Source organism: Chrysochloris asiatica, unplaced genomic scaffold (genome assembly GCF_000296735.1).
Source record: "Chrysochloris asiatica unplaced genomic scaffold, ChrAsi1.0 scaffold00422, whole genome shotgun sequence".
NCBI classification, from domain to species: Eukaryota; Metazoa; Chordata; class Mammalia; order Afrosoricida; family Chrysochloridae; genus Chrysochloris; species Chrysochloris asiatica.
This window is the reverse complement of record NW_006408940.1, coordinates 1,240,021-1,259,572: the sequence shown is the minus strand read 5'-3', so window position 1 is coordinate 1,259,572 and position 19,552 is coordinate 1,240,021. Positions and strand designations below refer to the sequence as shown.

Genomic DNA, 19,552 nt, shown 5'->3' with positions numbered 1-19,552 from the left:
TAAAAGTGCCATGGACTGCCAAAAGAACCAATAGATCTGTTTTGGAGAAGTGCAACCAGAGTTCTCTTTAGAGGTCAAGATGGCCAAACATCGTCTCTCATACTTTGGACATATTGTCAGGAGGGACCAGTCGCTGGAGAAGGATATCATGCTGGGTAAGATGGAGAGTCGGAGAGAAAAAGGAAACCCCCAATGAGATGGATTGGCCAGGTGGTGGCATTGATGGACTCAAGTGTGGCAGCTTTAGTGAGGTTGGCCCAGGATTGGACATTGCTTTCTTCTGCTGTTCATGGGGTCACTGTGAGTCGGTTCTGACTCGATGGCACCTAACAACAACAATTTTCTAACATGGAGAATCTGATCATTCATGTGTATGTTGTTTTGATTATAGTAGAACCAGACAGGGATCCTTAAGTCAGAGATAGAGTATAGTTGAAGATCAAAGTGTAGCTTTTAGACCTGTTCTCACCAGCATGAACCAATTCTTCCCAGAGTATTCATCCATGAGTTCTAAAAATTGACATTGAATGCCCAATCTGCTAGGTATTCTTCTAGGTGCTGGGGGCTTCATAAGGGAGGAACACTGAGAAAAGATACCAGGCCCTCCTATCAGATGTTACTGGATGCTTTAGAGAAAGGTAAAGCAGCAAATGAAGCTAGATAGTTCCATGATTGGGATAGGGGTGTGATTTTAAATATGGTAGTTAGTGAAAGTTTTGCTAAAAATTGAAAGTTTAGCAAATACTGAAGGAAGTGAGAAAACAAGCAGGCTTGAGGTTGGAGCCTACTTTTCATTTTTGAGGACCAACAAGGAAGGAGCTGAGCAAACAAAGCTGAAAGTCTAAAAACTAACAGGTGTGTGTGGGTAGATAGTTGTATGGACTTGATATTTAATTCTAAGTGTAATTGGAAGATACCTGTGGGTTTTTAACAGAGCTGTAACCAATCTGGCTTATAATTTTAAAAGAATCATTTTGATGGTATGTGGAGAAGAAACTGTAGGGGATGAAGGCAGAAGCAGGGATACTCTCATCATCATCTAGATGTGAGATGATGGTATGAGCCATTGAAGTAGCACCTGCAGTGCTGAAAAGCCAGTATGAGCCTATAGTATTTCTTCATTGATTAAAGTGAGTGCAAAGGAGATGATATTTCCAGCCTGACCCTAAAAAGATGAAATTGCTATTTGAAAAGGGTGATTTTGGAAGGCTGTGGTATATAAACTAAGAACATCTAATGACTGTGGACAGATTAAACCAGTGGAGATTTATATGAAAGTAACTTTGCCAACATTCTCTTTCAGCATCCATGAGTTTTTGACCACTTGTCAAGATTACCCATATGTTATGGCAGATAGTTTATTGGATACGTTAACAAAAGGAGGGCATTCTCAGACCCTACAAGAGTTGGAGATGGTAAGAGCCCTGCTCAAGAAGCAGGGTAATTTATTATTGACTCTCAAGTATTAATCTCAATGTTTATGAAACCTTGGTATGACAGATGTTTCCCTGAAAAGACAGCCCAGCATGGATGAAAACTATGGGTGAAAAACAATGAATGAAAGTAAGTAAGTTGGCTCTCAGGATCTGAGAAGGCTAGAAGATTATCATTATTTCCTCATCTTAGGAATACAGTAGGATTCAAAAATAGAGTTTACAGCTCAGAAGTCAGTGAGTGCTGTGCTAAGTGCTATCAAGTTGGTTCTCTTATCAACCCTATATAGGGTTTCCGAGGCTATATAACTTTGCGAGAGCGGAGATCCTCATCTTTCTGCTGCAGAGCAGCTGGTGGCCTCAAACAGCTAACTCTGTGGATCGCAGAGCCACTATACTGAAATCCTATGTGCCCTAACAAAAAAGGAAAGTGAAGTGATTAAACTCGTTAGAAATATCATCTAAAGTGATAATGGAATTGTCACTTTATTTATGCAGCAGTGAACTTTAAAAAAGTTAAGATTTACCTTTTTTTTTTTTTTGCTGTCTTCTATTAATAAACTATGAATAGATTAAGTTGCTGTTCGAGTTAATTTATAAACTGGACTCATTCAGAATCTTGACTAAGAGATTACTGTTGTTGTTGTGTGCCTTCAAGTTGGTTATAATTCATAGAGACCTTAAATAGGGTTCAAGGTTTTAAATGTTTACTGTAGCAGAGAGCCTCATCATTTTCTTGCAGAGCAGCTAGTGGGCTCGTGGTTTGCAGCCCAGTGCTTACCTTATGGAGCTATTGTGCTCCCTGGCTCAAAGATTTGAAGCAGATAATGTTTCTGCTGATGTCGTTGAGCACTGTTAACTGGAGTGCCCTTGTCACCATAGTCAGAGGAACTCTGGAGCTTGGAGGTCATAACTCTTCATGGTCACTATAACAGCCATGTGCTGTGCTCATAATTACATATGGTTACCATTTCTTGTGACCTGTCAACAAAGCTCAGGTTAGTATTTAAGGCTAAGTGTTAACTGCTATGAAATCTTACCACATGGGCTTGTTTTTTCACATATTTCAAAGTATATTAAATTGTACATGTATTCAAAAATCTATCCTTTTCATTAATCTGACTTGTCTTTAACCAAAACTGAATATCCTTTATTTGATTAATATGGTAGTATGTCTCAAAATTTAAAGTTTCTCTGCCCTTTGCTCAAGAAGTTCCTCTTCTTTGAATTATCATAGAGAATAAGAGTTATATGTATGTTATTGTTAAGTGTTATAGAGTAGATTTTGACTCATAGAGACCCTGTACAGGATTTTCTGAGTCTTTAAATCTTTGTGAGAATAGAAAACATCATTTTTTTCTTACTGAGTGGCTGGTGGGCGCGAACTGTCCATACTCCATATCATATGGAGTAACCACAGTCTACTGATAATGATAATGATAAGGATATCATGATAACATTATTTATATTAAAATTGGGAAATAGTTAAATTAATCACAGTACACTGTTCAAAGTAAGATAGTAGATAATTATTGATTGATGCCCATGATATATTTATTATAATATCCTGTATGATAAAATGTCCATGATATATTTATTTTGGGAAACATTTTAGATTCTTAGTAATATTTGAACATTTTTAATAATCCTATGTTAATGTAAAAAGTCTCTGGAGTTCTGCCTTCCTTTCTTCTAGTTAGAGCCAACTTGTATTGAAAACAGACTCTATTTATGTAGGTATTTATCAGATACTGCAATAAATATATGCATAACTTTATGATCAGGCATAGAAATATCAATTTTGAAGTAACTAGTAAAGTGGGTACTTCTGACTTAACAGACTTACAAAATGACAGTTAAAAATAACTGTCAGCACCAGAATATTGATTACTGAAACACGATGAAGAGAATACAGTGCTGTAGGTTGAACCCCTCCCCAGGCTGGAAGGCACTCAAAATATGACTGGGAAAAAACTTTCACCTCAAAGTAGAGAGTTAACCATGATGACATGAATAGATTAAAGCCTCTAGGACTTTCCTTCACTGATGGAGCACAACTCAAAATGAAGAGGAACAGCCGTAAACATCCATTAATAATCAGAACATGTGGAATGCATAAATTATGAATCTAGGAAAATTGGAAATTATCAAAAATGAAACTTAAACACATAAACATTGATTTCCTAGGCATTCGTAAATTGAAATGGACTGGTATGGGCCATTTTGAATCTGACAGTCATATGGTTTACTATGCTGGGAATGACAGATTGATGAGGAATGGCATCACATTCATCATAAAAAAAAAATACCAAGGTGTGTCTTGAAGTACACCACTGTCTGTGATCGGATAATATCCATACGCCTACAAAGAAGACCAGTTAATACCACTATTATTCAAATTTACCCACCAGCCACTAAAGCCATTGATGATGAAATTAATCAGCTTCTTCAGTCTGAAATTGATCAAACATGCAGTCTAGATGTAATGATAATTACTAGTAATTGGGATACAAAGGTTGGAAACAGGAAAAAGATCATCAGTCACAAAACATCAGTAGTCATAAAACATGGCCTTGGTGTGATAGAAATGATGCTGGAGATTGCATGATAGAGCTCTGTAAGACCAGTGACTTCTTCATTGCACACACCTTTTTTAAACAACATAAAAGATGACTATACATCTGACCTTACCAGATGGAATATACAGAAATCAAATTGACCATATCTATGGAAAAAGACAGTGATAAAGCTTCATATCATCAACTAAAACAAGACCAAGGGCAGACTGTGGAACAGATCATCAATTCCTCATATGCCAATTCCTCATATGCAAGTTCAGGCTGAAAGCTGAAAATTTTTTAAACAAGTCCACGAGAGCCAGAATATGACCTTGAACATATCTTACCTGAATTTAGAGATCATCTGAAGAGATTTGATACATTAGACACTAAATTCCGGAGACAAAAAGAGTTCTGTGATGACATCAAGAAAATCATATAGGAAGAAAGCTAAAGGTCAGTAAGAAGACAAAAAAGAAGGAAAAGACCAAATTGGTTATCAGAAGAGACTTTGAAAGTTGTTCTCTAGTCTAGAGATGCTAAAGCAAATAGAAAAAATGAGGAGATAAAAACGGAACAGAAAGCATCAAAAGTCAGCTCAAGAAGACAAAGTTAAATATTATTATGAAATATGCAAAGACCTGGAATTAGAAAATGAAAAGGGAAGAACACACTCAGCATGTCTCAAGCTGAGAAAACTGAAGAAAAAAGTCAAGGCTTGACTTGCAATATTGTAGTATTCTATTGGCAAAATACTGAAATACTGAATGATGCAGAAAGCATCAAAAAAAAAAAAAAAATGGAAGGAATACACCGAATTACCGTACCTAAAAGAAATGGTTGATATTCAACCATTTCAAGAGGCAGCAAGCATATGATCAAGACCCAGTGATAACTGATGGAAGAAGTTCAAGGTGCATTGAAGGCATTGGCAAAGAACAAGGCACTGGGAATTGATGGAATACAAATTGAAATCTTTCAACAAACTGATGCGGCGATGGAGACACACGTTTATGCCAAGAAATTTGGAAGACAACTACCTGGCCAACTGACTGGAAAAGATCTATTTGTGCCCATTCCAAAAAGAAGTGATGCAACAGAATGCAGAAATCAGACAATATCTTTCATATCCCATGCGAGTAAAGTTTTGCTAAAAGTAATGAAGAAATGGCTGTAAACATACATTAACAGAGAATCCAGAGGTTCAAGCTGGGCTCAGAAGACGACATAGAATGAGGGATATCATTGCTGATGTTTGATGAATCTTGGCTGAGACAGCGAATACCAGAAAGATGTTTACCTGTGCTTTGTTGACTTTGCAAATTATGTGAATCATGACATGCTATGGACAACATTGCAGAGAATGAGTATTCCAGGACACTTAATTGTACATAAATCAAGAGGCAATTGTTCAAACAGAACAAGGGAGTACACATAATGATTTAAAACTAAGAAAGGTGTGCACCAAGATTGGATTCTTTTACCATTCTTATTCACTCTGTATGCTGAGCAAATAATCTGAGAAGCTGGATTATATGAAGATAAACATGGCATCAGGATTGGAGGAAGACACATTAACAACCTGCAATATAAAGTTGATACAACCTTGCTTGCTGAAAGCAGAGAGATCCTAAAATACTTGCTGATCAAAAATCAAAGTCCACAGCTTTCGGTATGGGTTGCACCTCACTGTAAAGACAACAAAAATACCAATAAACAGCATCCATATAAATGGAAAAAAGATTGAAGTTGTCAATGACGTCATTGTCCTCAGATCATCCATAAACACTCATGGAAGTAGTTGTTAGGTGCCATCGAGTGTGGGTACCAACTCATAGCAACCATATATAAACCAGAATGAAACACTGCCCGGTCATGGGCCAACCTCACTATTGCCATGCTTGAGCCCATTGATGCTGCAACTTTGCCAGTCCATCTCGCTGGGGGTCTTCCTCTTTTTCTCTGACCTTCCAAACATGATATCCTTCAGTGACTGGTCCTTCCCGACTATATATCTGAAGTATGAGAGACGAAGTTTGGCCATCCTGGCCTCCAAGGAGCACTCTGGCTGCACTTCTTCCAGCACAGATCTGTTGGTTCTTTTGGCAACCATGGCACTTTCAGTATTCTCCAGTAACTCAAAAGCATCAATTCTTCTATGGTCTTCCTTATCCACTGTCCAGCTTTCACATGCATATGAGGTTATTGAAAATACCATAGCTGGGGTCAGGCACACCTTAGTCCTCAAGCTGACATCATTGCTCTTCAACACTTTAAAAAGTTCTCATGTAGCAGAGTTGCCTAATATGTTATCTGACTTCTTGACTGCTGCTTTGATGAGTTTGATAGTTGATCCAAGAAGCATGAAGTCCTTGACAACTTCCATCTTTTCTCAATTGAGAAGAATGTTATCTATTGGTCCAGTAGTGAGGATTTTTGTTTTCTTTACATTGAGATGCAATCCATACTGGAGACTGTGCTATTTGATCTTCATCAGTGAATACTTTAAGTCCTCTTTACTTTCAGCAAGCAAGGTTGTATCATCTTTATATCTTAGATTGTTAATGAGCCTTCCTCCAATCTTGATGCCACGTTTTTCTTCATGTAAACCAGCTTCTTGGATTATTTGCTCAGCATACAGGTTGAGTAAGTATGGTGAAAGAATAAAACTCTATCGCACACCTTTCTTAATTTTAAACCATTCAGTGTTTCCATGTTCTGTTCTAACAACTGCCTCTTAGTCCATGTACAAATTCCCCTGAGCACAGTTACTTGTTCTGGAATACTCATACTTTACAGTGTTGTCCATAGCCTGTCATGAATCCAGCTTGAACCTCTGGAAGTTCTCTGTTTATGTGTGCTTCCAGCCGTTTCTGTATTACCTTTAGTAAAACTTTACTCGTATGGGATATCAAAGATACTGTCCAATGATTTCTGCATTCCATTGGGTCACCTTTCTTTGGAATGGGCACAGATATGGATATCTTCCAATCAGTTGGCCAGATAGTTGTCTTCCAAATTTCTTGGCATACATGAATGAGTGCCTCCTGTGCTCCCTCACTTTCTTCAAATATTTCAATTTTGAGTCCACCAATTCCTGATGCCTTGTTTTTTGCCAAATCTTTCAGTGCACCTTTGAACTTCTTCCTTCAGTATCATTGGCTCTTGATCATATGCTACCTCTTGAAACGGTTGAACATCAACCATTTCCTTTTGGTACAGTAACTCTGTGTATTCCTTCCACCTTCTTTCGATGCTTTCTGCATCATTCAATAATTTGCCCAGAGAATCCTTCAATTATGAAACTCAAGGCTTGAATTTTTTCTTCAATTCCCCCAGCTTGAGAAATGCTGAACGTGTTCTTCCTTTATGGTTTTCTGACTCCAAACCTTTGCACATTTTGTTGTAATATTTACTTATTCTTCCTGAACTGACCTTTGAAATTTTCTGTTCAGCTCTTGCACCTCATTTCTTGCATTTGCTTTAGATCTCTACGCTGGAGAGCAAGTTTCAGTATCTCTTCTAGTATCCGTTTTGATCTTTTCCTTTTTTCTTGTCATCTTAATGACTTTTTTTTTTTTTAAGGTTTTTATTGTGGATTGAGTAAAGGTTTACAGGGCAGATCATTAGTTTTACATTCAACAAATCATACACCTGTTTCATTACAATGATTATTATCCCCTCCATGTATCATCAGTTAACAGTGTTTTGCTCTATTTACTTTAGCTCCTTTTAAAAAAAAAAAAAATTTCAACACTCAGGCATATATAATAATTTACTCCTCCAAAGGGCACATTCTGCAAGTCTGACTCCTGCCTGCCAGCTCTTAGTCCTTCTTTTCCCATGAATCTTAGAGTCCTCATCTGCTCCCTCTCTCTGTGTCCTAGTCTCTGCCTCCATCTATGGCCTCACTGCTTCTCTGGATAAGTCTCATATTCCACTTGTGTTCTTCTCCCTTGATAATCCTAGGGTCCTTTGTTTCTGGACTGTATGATTAACCACTGCCCTATTTTTGTTACAAAACTTCTACCTTTACAATTGTGACAGTCGCAGTTAGTCATGAGAACAATTACTCACTAGTGATTCATAAGAATCTTATCCCCAATTCTTTTAACCAGACCCATCTAGACTAGACAAGATGAAAACTATTCAGTGGGGTCTCTTTCTTTCCCCACACACTAGTAAGCTAAGCTCCCCCTTGAAACCTTGTAAGCCAGTCACTTCATGCCTTTATCACTCCCTCATTTTAGGTAGCCAATGTCATTTCAGGTTGCCCATCCCTATCTACCCTGTATATAGAGGGGGCAGCATTGATACTTGATGTGAAGACTCCTTCCCTGTCTGTTGGTATTTTGAGCTATTACCTCCATAATAAGTATAGGTCAAATTGTAGCTATTTATCCTTGTTTCCTGTATCAGAAGTAGTTTTGTTTTTAATCTTCCTCTAGTTGAGTTCTGATTATCAAGCCATTGAGGCTAGGTCAAATGGGTACTATCTGCAAGTTTGAGTGTTCTTGTGGATCTCCCCTCACTTCATATCAGCTGGATGTTTCACTGTCAGCTCTAGCCCTCTGTGGCTGTGTCCTTGTACATGGGCTCAGATGTCCTCAGGTCTCACCACACTTTGGACCAACCAGCCCTTCATCTTGTTTCTCTCATCTGCAGGTCAATGGACCGTGATTGAACTCAGCCCATTTCTTCATTGCTACCTTTCCCCCTCTTCCACTCACAAGTAGACAAATGTGGTCGCCAGCAATCTTACATGCCTGTTCATGTGTTCCCTTTGAGTTTCAATATTAAAGTGAGGTTTGTCCTGAAGGAACTTGGTTGCTTACCTTGATGGCTTCCCAGCAGACAGCTTACTTATTTTTGCTTACTCCAGTCATAATGACAGTTTTTTCTTGTGTTTTTCCTTCTGATCTTTCTTTGAAGATGTATCTTCTGTCACTCTAGCTATTCCAGGCTGGTCTGCTTGTCATTTCTAGTGGGGATATCCCACCTCAGAAGGTTCTGAATGGGACTCAAGATTCCTCCTAAGATTCTGTGCTCTGCAAAGGCTCTGCAAGAGGCCTGTTTCGCTGGGCAAGTTCTTAGAACCCCTTTTAGGTATTCCAGTCAGTTATAGGCTGAAGACAGGGCTTACATGTTTTCTAGAAGCATGTTTCCCGACATTACTTTCTATCCCGTTCAAGTGTCTATTGTACAATAGTAGGCAAGAGAAACCAATAATCACAAGACAGTCAAGCATCTTAATATTATTTCCCCTCTTCAAACTATGCCTAGATCCCTATATCACTGAGCCCTGTTGTTCCAAGGTTGAGCATGCATCAATATTTACCACTGTTCCACTTAGCTCATGTGAACCTGTCTGTGTTCCCCCATCTACCTTGTTCTTCCAACTCCTCCCCCTTCTTGAATTACCCTCCCCAACACCCAAACTATGATGTGTCTGCCCTTACCCTGTGCTCTACCATTGCCTCTCTCCACCTCTCCCTAAGCCTCCAACCCACAGCGTTGTGGTTACCTTATATTCCATTAACTTTTCCCTCCATTTAAGACAGTGTATTTTATCCTATAATCTACTTGACCTTCTTACCACCTGGATCTCTATTTGCCGGGGACTGGACTCTGCATATATGTGTTGTTCACAAGTGTTTGGTTCATGAGGAGGGGAGATCCAGCGGCAATAGAGATAGCGAAAGAATGCACAGACAAACAGAAGAAGGGAGACAATGAGGCACCCCAAAACCAGGGTGGATACATCACTGGTGGGCAGACTTGGGGCTACAGGCATCGTGGCCTCTGCAGGCAGCAACTCATTGCCCTGCAGTCTTTACTGCATGCCCTCCATCTTGTAATGCACTGCAATCTTTACTGCATGCCCTCCAACCCGTAATGCACTGCAATCTTTACTGCATGCCCTCCAACCTGTAATGCACTGCAGTCTTTACTGCATGCCCTCCAACCTGTAATGCACACCTGGGGAGGCCTGGGCCTCTGTTTTATTTAGGGGAGGAGCTTCACACCAAGCTGGGAGGGACTTAGGCAAGGTACAGCTAGCATCAGTAATTTTCCAGACATTCAGGTAACTTTACATCGTACTTCGCTGGTTCGAATCCCAGGCCAGCAACTTGGTTTCTCAGGCTCAAATAACATATCTATAGCCCCTGAGCTCAGTTGGGGGAAGGTGAGAGGTAAGGACAAAAGCTTGGGCAGAGTCCCGCTATTTTGGCTTCCTAAGCCAGGTTTTCAGGAACTTGGCTGAATAGCTAACACTTGGGAGAGATTCAGGGTGGGTGGCTTTTTTGTCTGTAGAACAAAGAACTGTGAAGTAGCTAAGATGTTTTTAGTTAATCTTTTGGAGGAAGGCTTGACCTTGCAACCTTTCGTTTCGGCTTTAGGAAAATATCACATTTATGTGTGGATTATCAAGGGCTTCTTGTATTAAATTAATACATGTAACTGAATATTAAGATGAAAAACAATTTGCCATTGACTGCCAAGTGGCTAGATCTGTTACACTTGGGCCTATAGGGCCTCGAACCTCTGCAACATCTGTTCCTATGTGTTGACCTTCTTTCACATTGTAATTGTTTTAATCACAGACTGACCTCCCTGATCCTCTGAATTTGTTCTTATAGTTTTATTCTGTTCTCTACTGTTTCATTTGTGGATTGAGTTCCAAATGAAGCTGCCGCGTATGTCAATTTCTGGTTGTTGTCTGTTCTTCTTGGTTCATACTCCACAGAACTCCCTTTAGGATGTTTTTCATCTTTGGGTTGGCTTTGGCAAGATCCCTTAGCTTCTGTTTATCCTGGAATATTTTAATAAAATGGTGTAATCATACCATTGTATTTGATTGACAGCTTTTCTGGGTAGAGGTTTCTTGGTTGGCAGGTTTTTTTCTTTCAGGGCTTTATATATGTCTCCCCAGTGCCTTCTTACCTGCACAGTTTCTGCAGAGAGATCCAAGCTTAATCTGACTTGCTTGCCTTTGTATGTAACACTTCTCTTTTCCCTGGTTGCTTTCAGGATTCTCTCCTTATCTTTGATTTTGAAATTCTTGATTATAATATGTCTTGGTGATTTTCCTTTAGGGTATATCATTCCTGGGGTTTGTTGAGCTTCTTGAATGTTTATCTTTTCACTTTTCAGGATGCTAAAGACATTTTCTTCCAGCAGTTCTTCAACTGTTTCTTCTGTGGACTTGTGTGATTCTTCTTGTTCTCGAATGCCGATAATTCTTAAGTTATTCTTCTTCATGTTGTCTAACATGAATATTGGCCTTCTTCAGATTTGTTTATACTTTTTTTGTTTGCTCTTCTATCTTAGTGGTATTGAGAGATTTGTCTTCCAGGTCACTAGTTCTAGCTTCCATCTCTTCAATTCTACTCGTTTGCCTTTTCAGTGTATTGTCCATTTCTGATATTTTCTTATATATTGTTTGGACCTCTTTCTGTAGGTTTTGAATTGTTTCCAGTGCTGTATTTATCATATTTGATTGTTCCTGTAGTGCTTTCCTGACTTCTTCCTTATTTTTCTAAACTCCATTGTAAAGTATTTTGATAACATTTTATAATAGTTTTTCTGAATTCCTTCTCAGGCATTTCCAAAGCCTTCCCTCCTTCTAGTATGGAGTGTAGGTCTCCCTCCAGCTCATTTGTCTCAAGTCACTTTATCTCATTTCTGGACATGTGCTGATCTGATCATCTGCTTCTGTTTTTTGTGCATATTCAGTAGTTAGCTGTGGCCTTAGTACTTAGATGGGTGTGAGTTTTGGTATTTTTTGTGCTTTCTGATTGCCTCCAGGTAGATGTGATCAGGAGATGGGCTGCCCTTTTCATTCTTCTTTCTGAGAAATTTCAAGATGCCACTGTTGGGTTGTTACGACATAAATCAGGATTTAATTTTCAGCTTGTTTCCTTTTTATAGTCTGCCTGTCCTGCTCCACAACTCCCATTCAGGCCTTTTTCCTATTGATAAACGGCTCAGGGCCACCTGTGGCCGTTTTGTGCTGCTGTTCGGTTTTAAATGGAAATCTCCCTTTAAATTTTGAGGAGATCTGTATGCATGCATAATAGATCCCTCTGGGGTGGGGGTGTGGTGTCCACTCATTCAGGCACCCCTCTAGTCACCACAGTGGAGATGTGCAAGCAGCAACTGACCAATGAACACATATATAAAAAAAGAAAAAGAATGTCCAGATCTTTATTTCTGCGTTTCTGTCAGGCGTCCATGGCTGCTCTGGTCCTTCCCCAATTTGGTCTCACCCAAGATGGCTGCTCAGGGAGTAGCTGAGTGTCTTGGATTAGAAAGCACTGGATTTCTTGCTTTTGCTACAAATTCCACAGGCTGTAAGCCTTCCAACTTTCTAAATATTCCTTTATATGTGGTTCAGAGTTCTGGGAACATCCCCTAAACCGGCTTGGTCTGGTATTCTGTTTTGTTGCTGACCAAGCTCCTCACTGCACCTTTACCCTATTCACCATCTTGTTTGTTCTCTTCTTAATACCTTTTTGCTTTCTTGATGTTTGATGTTCTTGATGTCATCCCACAACTCTTCTGGATGTACTCATGGAAGTAGCAGTCAAGAAATCAAAGAACATATTGCATTAGGCAAGTCTGTTGCACAAGACCTCTTTAAAATGTTAGAGAGCAAAGATGACAGTTTGAATACTATGGCCTGATAAAAGCCATGGTATTTTTATATAACCTCATTTGCATATGCAAGTTAGACAGTAAATAAGGAAGACCAAATGATACATTTGAGTAATGACATTTCGAGGAGAATAGTAAAAGTACCATGGACTGCCAAAAGAACAAACCAATCTTTGGTAGAAGAAGTACCTACAGAATTCTCCTTAGAAGCCAGGATGACCAGACTTTGTCTCTCATACTTCAGAAATACCTTCAGGAGAGAGCAGTCCATGGAGGATATCATGTTTGGTAAAGTAGAGGGTTGAAGAGAAAGAAGAAGACACCCAACAAGATGGATTAGCACAGTGACAGCTGCAGTGGACTCAGGCTTAGCAAAGATTGTGAGGTTGGCTCGGGACTGGGTAGTGTTTTATTCTGCTGTGCATAGGATCACTATGAGTTGGAGCCAACTAGTAACAACAACAAAAAATTTGGCTCATTTTCCAATAATTTATATTATTCCTTTCTCTTACCATGAAACTTAGTACTTTACTTTTCCTTTTTGTATGTTTTAAGATTTTCTTTTTTTTTTTTTTTGACCCATCTAGTCATTAACTGAAGATGAAGGCCAGACGAAGACACTTGACTCAACAAAAGACATGGAGGTAATTACATTATATTCTTTACAAGAAATGTAAAAAGAGATAAAGCTAATAGACCTATATGTTAAAGCTCTGTTTGTTTTAAAATTAGTGTTTGTGTACCAGCTGAGGTAAAAGAAATTTACTTTTGATTGTGGGGCGCTTAGTACTTGTGAGTGGATGAACAAGCCTAGAAACAAGAGAATCTGTGCTCTGGAAACCCTGGTTGGAAAAATAACCGAATTTACATAAACTTTTCACTGAAGAGATGTGCAATGGACTGGGTTTAGGAGGAGAAATAGGCATTACCCAAACATGTTGCGCTAGGCATCTCAAGTGGCAGAACTACATCTGTCTTGACAGTATGTCCAAGAGAGCAGGGTGTGAAGAGCTCAGAAAGTGGATTGTTGAGGGCTACTTTGTGAGACGTGAATGGAAAGATGATGAAGAACAAGTGATGAAGAGTGTTTGCATTGCTAAGAAGTTTTTATACTAGATGATAAAATGCTTTGATAAAATGTTGAGGAGAGAGACTGGTAGAAGACTGACCAGTGAGAAGCTATGCATTTTTCTAACAAAAAAAAAACAAAACATAATATGACAATGTAAAGGAATTCAGATTTTGCAACTATCATAGAACTTAAGTTGACAGGACCTGATGTGTGGAGTAGATAGAACTGAAGGAGAAAGAGTGCACCTTGGTGTGGTATGATTTTAGAAGTATATCGAAGTTCTGATCTGTGAATGTGGACTTGGAAATTGAGTTAAAGGTGGAGTTTGTTTCAATCATTAGCATAGAAAACATAGTAGAGAGTTTCCAAAGGTTCGTGGGAAAATGGAATTTTTTCCATGAGCTTTTTAAAGCTCCTCTTGAATAAACTGGGAAAAAGGACAAAGGGAGAGCTTTGGAGTATGCTAATAGTGAGGAGTCCTTGTGTGGCGCTGCAGGTTAATGCACTGGACTGTAAGGTCGGTTTGAACTGCAAGTTTTGGTAGTTCAAACTCACCAGCTACTCTTCAGAAATCCTATACAGTGTCACTATGAGTTGGAACCCACCTGACAGCACTTAACAACACTAGTGTAAGTAGGAAAAGCATGAAAGAATGATAGCCTGGAAGAAAAGAGGGTTCATCAGTGTCATGCTGCATAGAAGCCCCACTAGAAGATAAGTAGCAAGTATCTTTTCAGGGACCTAAATGAGTCGAGAAAACTTGTTTAAAAAATTGTTTAAGGTTGGAGAGAGTTAAGCATTTTAACTGAGGGAAAAGAGAAACTGGAGATAAGGGATCAAGTAAAGATTGATGTCAAGGTAAAGGAATTTATATAGCCCTGTTATTTTCAAAGAAGGAGATAGCAAGCAAGTTCATGTGCTTAGTTGAGGGGGCAAGAATGAAAGAAAATGTGAGAATAGGAAAGGAAATTGGTTAAGAATTTAAGAATAGAATAGGATTAAGGGCCCAGCTAAAATGGCAAACCATAATATATACTGGTGCCAAGTTGTGAAATTACATTTTCTTCACCATATACTTTTCTAGCCCATATGTAGGCAAGAAGTAATCTTGATGGTGTAGTGAGTTAGGCATTGGTCTGTTAACTGCAAGGTCAGCAGTTCAAACATACCTTCCACTCTGAAGGAGAAAGATGAGGCAGGGTTTTCCCATAAAGATTTACAGTCTCAGAAACCCTACAGAGCAGTTCTGCTGTTTTATTATAGCTAAGAAATCAGGTATTCAGACTGATTCTGCTTGGAAAGCAATACCATAGTATGTACATTAGAATCATTAATTGTGTGTTAATTGTCTTGGTTCATCTATTCCTAAAAAGCAGTGTTATGGTTATGGAAACTTTAGTCCCATGATTCCAAAAATAAAATTCCACCCTTTTTAGGATTTTGTGTCTCCCATGCAACATTGATACCCCAGCTTTATAAAGAGTCATTCAGAAAAGTTCTACTATAGGAATGGAAATGGGTGGGCTGAGACATTTACTATTGTATGTCAGATACACAAGACATTGTTATAACCACCCAAAGCTCTTATACAAGTCAGGCACACCTAGGCAATTATTGATTTTTCTTTTAGATGCTTGTATAAAACAAATGATACAAACTATACATAACACATCACAGGGAAATTTAGATTTATAGAGGGACACTTTTTTCTGAGATTTGAAATCGTATTTTGAAAGTATAATCTGGTTGGACATCCTTTTGTAGGCATCAAAATTATGACTCCCAATACAACAGAAATCATTTTACTTATTTCTAGTTACTAGTGTCATACTTTGCAAGTTCAATTATTATTATTTTTTTTTTTTCTAATTAAAAAACAGGTTACAGAAATAGAGGCGGCAGAACATTTGGACTGCAGTAGCCCCGACAGGCTCACAGCACTGAAAGCAGTCACAAACTTTGGCATTCCAGTTGAAGTTTTTGACTCTGAAGGTGAGACTGTTTCCAAACACAGGCAGTCAAAACTTAATGTCACAGAGGCTTCCGGCGCTTCCCTGACCAGGCAGCTCAGGTAGGACAGGCTCCGGGGAAAACAGGCAGAATCGCACAGGAAACCTCCGTCAAGCAGACAGACAGCCTTTGAGCAGACATAAGATCTTATATTTCAACATTCTGAACTTGTTTTTTTTAAAAGATCAAATTGCTGAGGAATTACAGGCATTTTGAGCTTTTGCCCGCCTGCACTCGGCTCCCGCTCCTGCGGCGAGTGCCTCCGCCCCCTGCAGAGCTTGGAGTGCAGGGCTAGAGCAACCCCTTTTAGAAGGTTGCATTTCCAGAGGAGAGGAAGCATAAACTAACAAAGGCACAGGAGCCAACAAAGCCCCTCCCAAAGGGGTTTCCTTGCCATAGAGAGATATCGGCGTGGATATCAGGAAATTCGGGGTACCCACGGTACAGAGAGACAGGCATTTTTTACGTCATCAGATACAGATACCACCTCCCTGAAGCCACTACCCTCCGCCCTCCACTGCCTCGGCCTAGACCAGCCCTCTGCCAAGCTGCCGAGGCTCAGGAACGCCCAAGGTACAGGCCCGCCCACTGAGACCAAGGCCCTCCCAAGGCCCAGGCATGCCCACTGAGGCCAAGGCCTGCCCCGAGGCCCAACCCGCCCACAGACTGGTCACAAAGGCCCTGGCCCAACTGAGGCCCAAACCGCCTAACCCCCCGCGTGGCCCAGGTGGCCCACAACCCAGTTGCCACCAAGGTCCAGGGCCCCCGAGGCTCAACCCGCTGAGTAGCCCAGTCACCGAGGCCCAGGGCCCCTGAGGCCCAACCACCCTCAGCCCGGTCCCCAAAGCACAGGCCCCCCGATACCCAATCTGCCCATCCGAGGCCCAACCCTCCTGCAGCCTGGTCGCTGACACCCAGGACCCCAAAGGCCCAAACTGCCCGCCCTAGGCTCAACCCACCCGCCCGAAGCCCAAATGGCCTGCCGCCTGATGCCCAGCTGCTGATACCCAGGCCCCCTGATGTCCAAACTGCCCGCCCAAGGCCCAACCCTCCTGTAGCCCAGTCGTTGACACCCAGGAACCCAGAGGCCCAAACCGCCCGCCTTAGGGTCAACCCACCCGCCTGAGGCCCAAACGGCCTGCCACTGAAGCCCAGGCCCAACTGAGGCCCAAATTGCCCGCCAACCGCCCGCCCACCGTCTATCTCCTGATCATATTACCAATAATTATAATAAAATAAGAATAATCATGCTCAATAAGAAACAATTAACATTATCGAAGGATGTCCAAAAGCAAAAAAGAGCAGAAGATGTAAATGAGCTGGAGACAAAGGCTTCATAGAGGAGGAGGAGCGGGTTCTAGATATGCCTGAGAGGGAATTCAGAAGACTGATAAGGAAACAAAATCAAATACTCCAAAAAGGAGTAGAGGAAAATAAGGAAGAAGTAAGGAAAGTGCTGAAGGAACAATCTAATAGGATTGACACAGCCCTGGAAACAATTCAAAACCTGCAAAAAGATGTCCAAGTGATCAATAACAAGATATCAGAAATACACAACAGTCTGAAAAGTGAGAGGAGCAGACTAGAAGAGATGGAAGCCAGAACTAGTGAGCTTGAAGACAAATCTCTCAGTGCTGCCAAGATAGAAGAGCACGCAGCCAAAAGGATAAAACAATCCGAAGAGAGTCTTAAGATTCATGTTGAACAAGAAGAATCAAAGAAATCCACAGAGGATTTAGTTGAGGAGCTTCTGGAGGAAAACTTCCCTAACATCTTGAAAGATAAGAAGATAAACATTCAAGAAGCCCTACGTACCCCGGGAAGGATAGACCCCAAAAGAAAGTCCCCAAGACATATAATAATCAGACTATCCAAAATCAAAGACACGGAAAGAATACTAAAAGCAGCCAGGAAGAAGAGAAGTATAACTTATAAAGGCAAGCAAAAAGTGCTGACTACTCAGAACACACCATGCAGGCAAGAAGGCAATGGGGAGACATATACAAAACCCTGCAAGAAAAAAACTGTCAACCAAGAATCATCTATCCAGCAAAACTATCAATCAAATATGGTGGTGTAATCAAAACATTTCAGGATAAACAGAATCTGAGGGATTTTATCAAAACCAACCCAGCACTTCAAAACGTCCTAAAGGGAGTTCTGGGGAAGGAGAACCAACAAGAACAGACGACAAACAGAGATTGACAGGAATGGCAACGCCACCTGAAACACAGCCATCAGAAAGCAGAAACCGGAACAGAACAAGACTACATCATCAAACACAAGGGAGCTCAGAGATCAAGCAAAGGACATAAACGTATCAATGTCAAAGAAGGGACAAATGCAGCAACGAAAACCCAGGTGGTGGGGAAGCCAGGTAAATTACAGGATGCAATGGAGTATCCTAAATGCAGAGAAAAGTTAGTAGACTACAAAGAAAGTCAACACACCACAACATATCATAAAAACAAACCCCCAAACAGAACAAGCAAACAGAGAAACTAGGAAGAAACCGACCAGAATCAACTCAAAAAACACAAACCCAATTCAAGAAGGAAAGCAGAAACAAAGAACAAACAACACCACCAAAAAAGTAACATAATGACGGCAATCAGTTCACATTTATCAATAATTACATTGAATGTCAATGGATTGAATGCACCAGTAAAGAGACAAAGAGTGACAGAATGGATAAGAAAACAAGATCCATCAATATGCTGCCTACAAAAGACACACCTTACACAGAAAGACAAAAACAGACTGAGAGTCAAAGGATGGAAGAAAATATACCAAGCCAACAGCAGGAATAAACAAGCAGGAGTGGCTATACTAATCTCCGACAAAGTGGACTTTAAGATAAAAACTAGCTTAAGAGACAAAGAAGGACGCTGTCTCATACTCAAAGTGTCAACCGAATAAGATGACATAACTATAATAAACATATACACTCCCAACGAAAAAGCACCAAGATACATGAAGCAAACCTTAATGGAATTGAAGAAAGAAATAGATAAATCCACAATTATAGTAGGGGATTTCAACACACCACTCTCGAAAAGGGATAGAACAACCGGAAAGAAACTTGACAATGCTACAGAGGAACTTAGCAACACAATCAACCATCTCAATCTCATAGATGTATACAGAGCATTCTATCCAACAATGGCACAATACACATTCTTCTCCAGTGCACTTGGAACATTCTCCAGAATTGACCATGTGTTAGGCCACAAAGCAAGCCTCCATAAATTCACAACCATCAAAATTCTACAGAGCATCTTCTCAGACCACAACGCTATAAAACTAGAAATCAACAATAAGAAAACCAAAACAGTAAAGTCAGATACATGGAAACTGAACAACACTGCTGAAAAGTGACTGGGTAAAAGAAGAAAGTAAACGTGAATTCACAAAAAGTTCCTAGAAACAAACAACCTACCAAAATCTTTGGGACACAGCGAAAGCAGTCCTGAGAGGTCAATTTATTGCAATAAATGCACACATCCAAAAAGAGGAAAGAGCCAAAATCAACACATTAACACATCACCTTCAACAACTAGAAGCAGACCAGCAGAGGGAACCTACAGTCACCAAAAGAAGGGAAATAATAAAGAGAAGAGCAGAAATAAATGAGATGAAAAACCGAAAAACTATAGAAAGAATCAACAGGACAAGAAGCTGGTTCTTTGAAAGGATTAATAAATTTGACAAACCATTGGCAATACTAACTAAAGAAAAGAGGGAGAGGACACAAATTAATCGCATTAGAAACCACAGAACCAAATGAAATCAAAACGATAATAACAGAATACTACGAATTG

At 40.0% G+C, this 19,552-nt stretch overlaps 1 protein-coding gene across 1 annotated transcript in view; it reads left to right on the top strand.

Annotated features, from left to right (window-relative positions):
- The window catches only part of BRD7 (bromodomain containing 7), a 199,835-nt gene that overhangs the window by 175,140 nt on the left and 5,143 nt on the right, over positions 1–19,552 (top strand). The window contains exons 12-14 of the mRNA XM_006876865.1: positions 1,304–1,415; positions 13,237–13,293; positions 15,602–15,713. Of these exons, the coding sequence (XP_006876927.1) occupies positions 1,304–1,415; positions 13,237–13,293; positions 15,602–15,713 (281 nt within the window). The remainder of the gene's footprint in view (positions 1–1,303; positions 1,416–13,236; positions 13,294–15,601; positions 15,714–19,552) is intronic.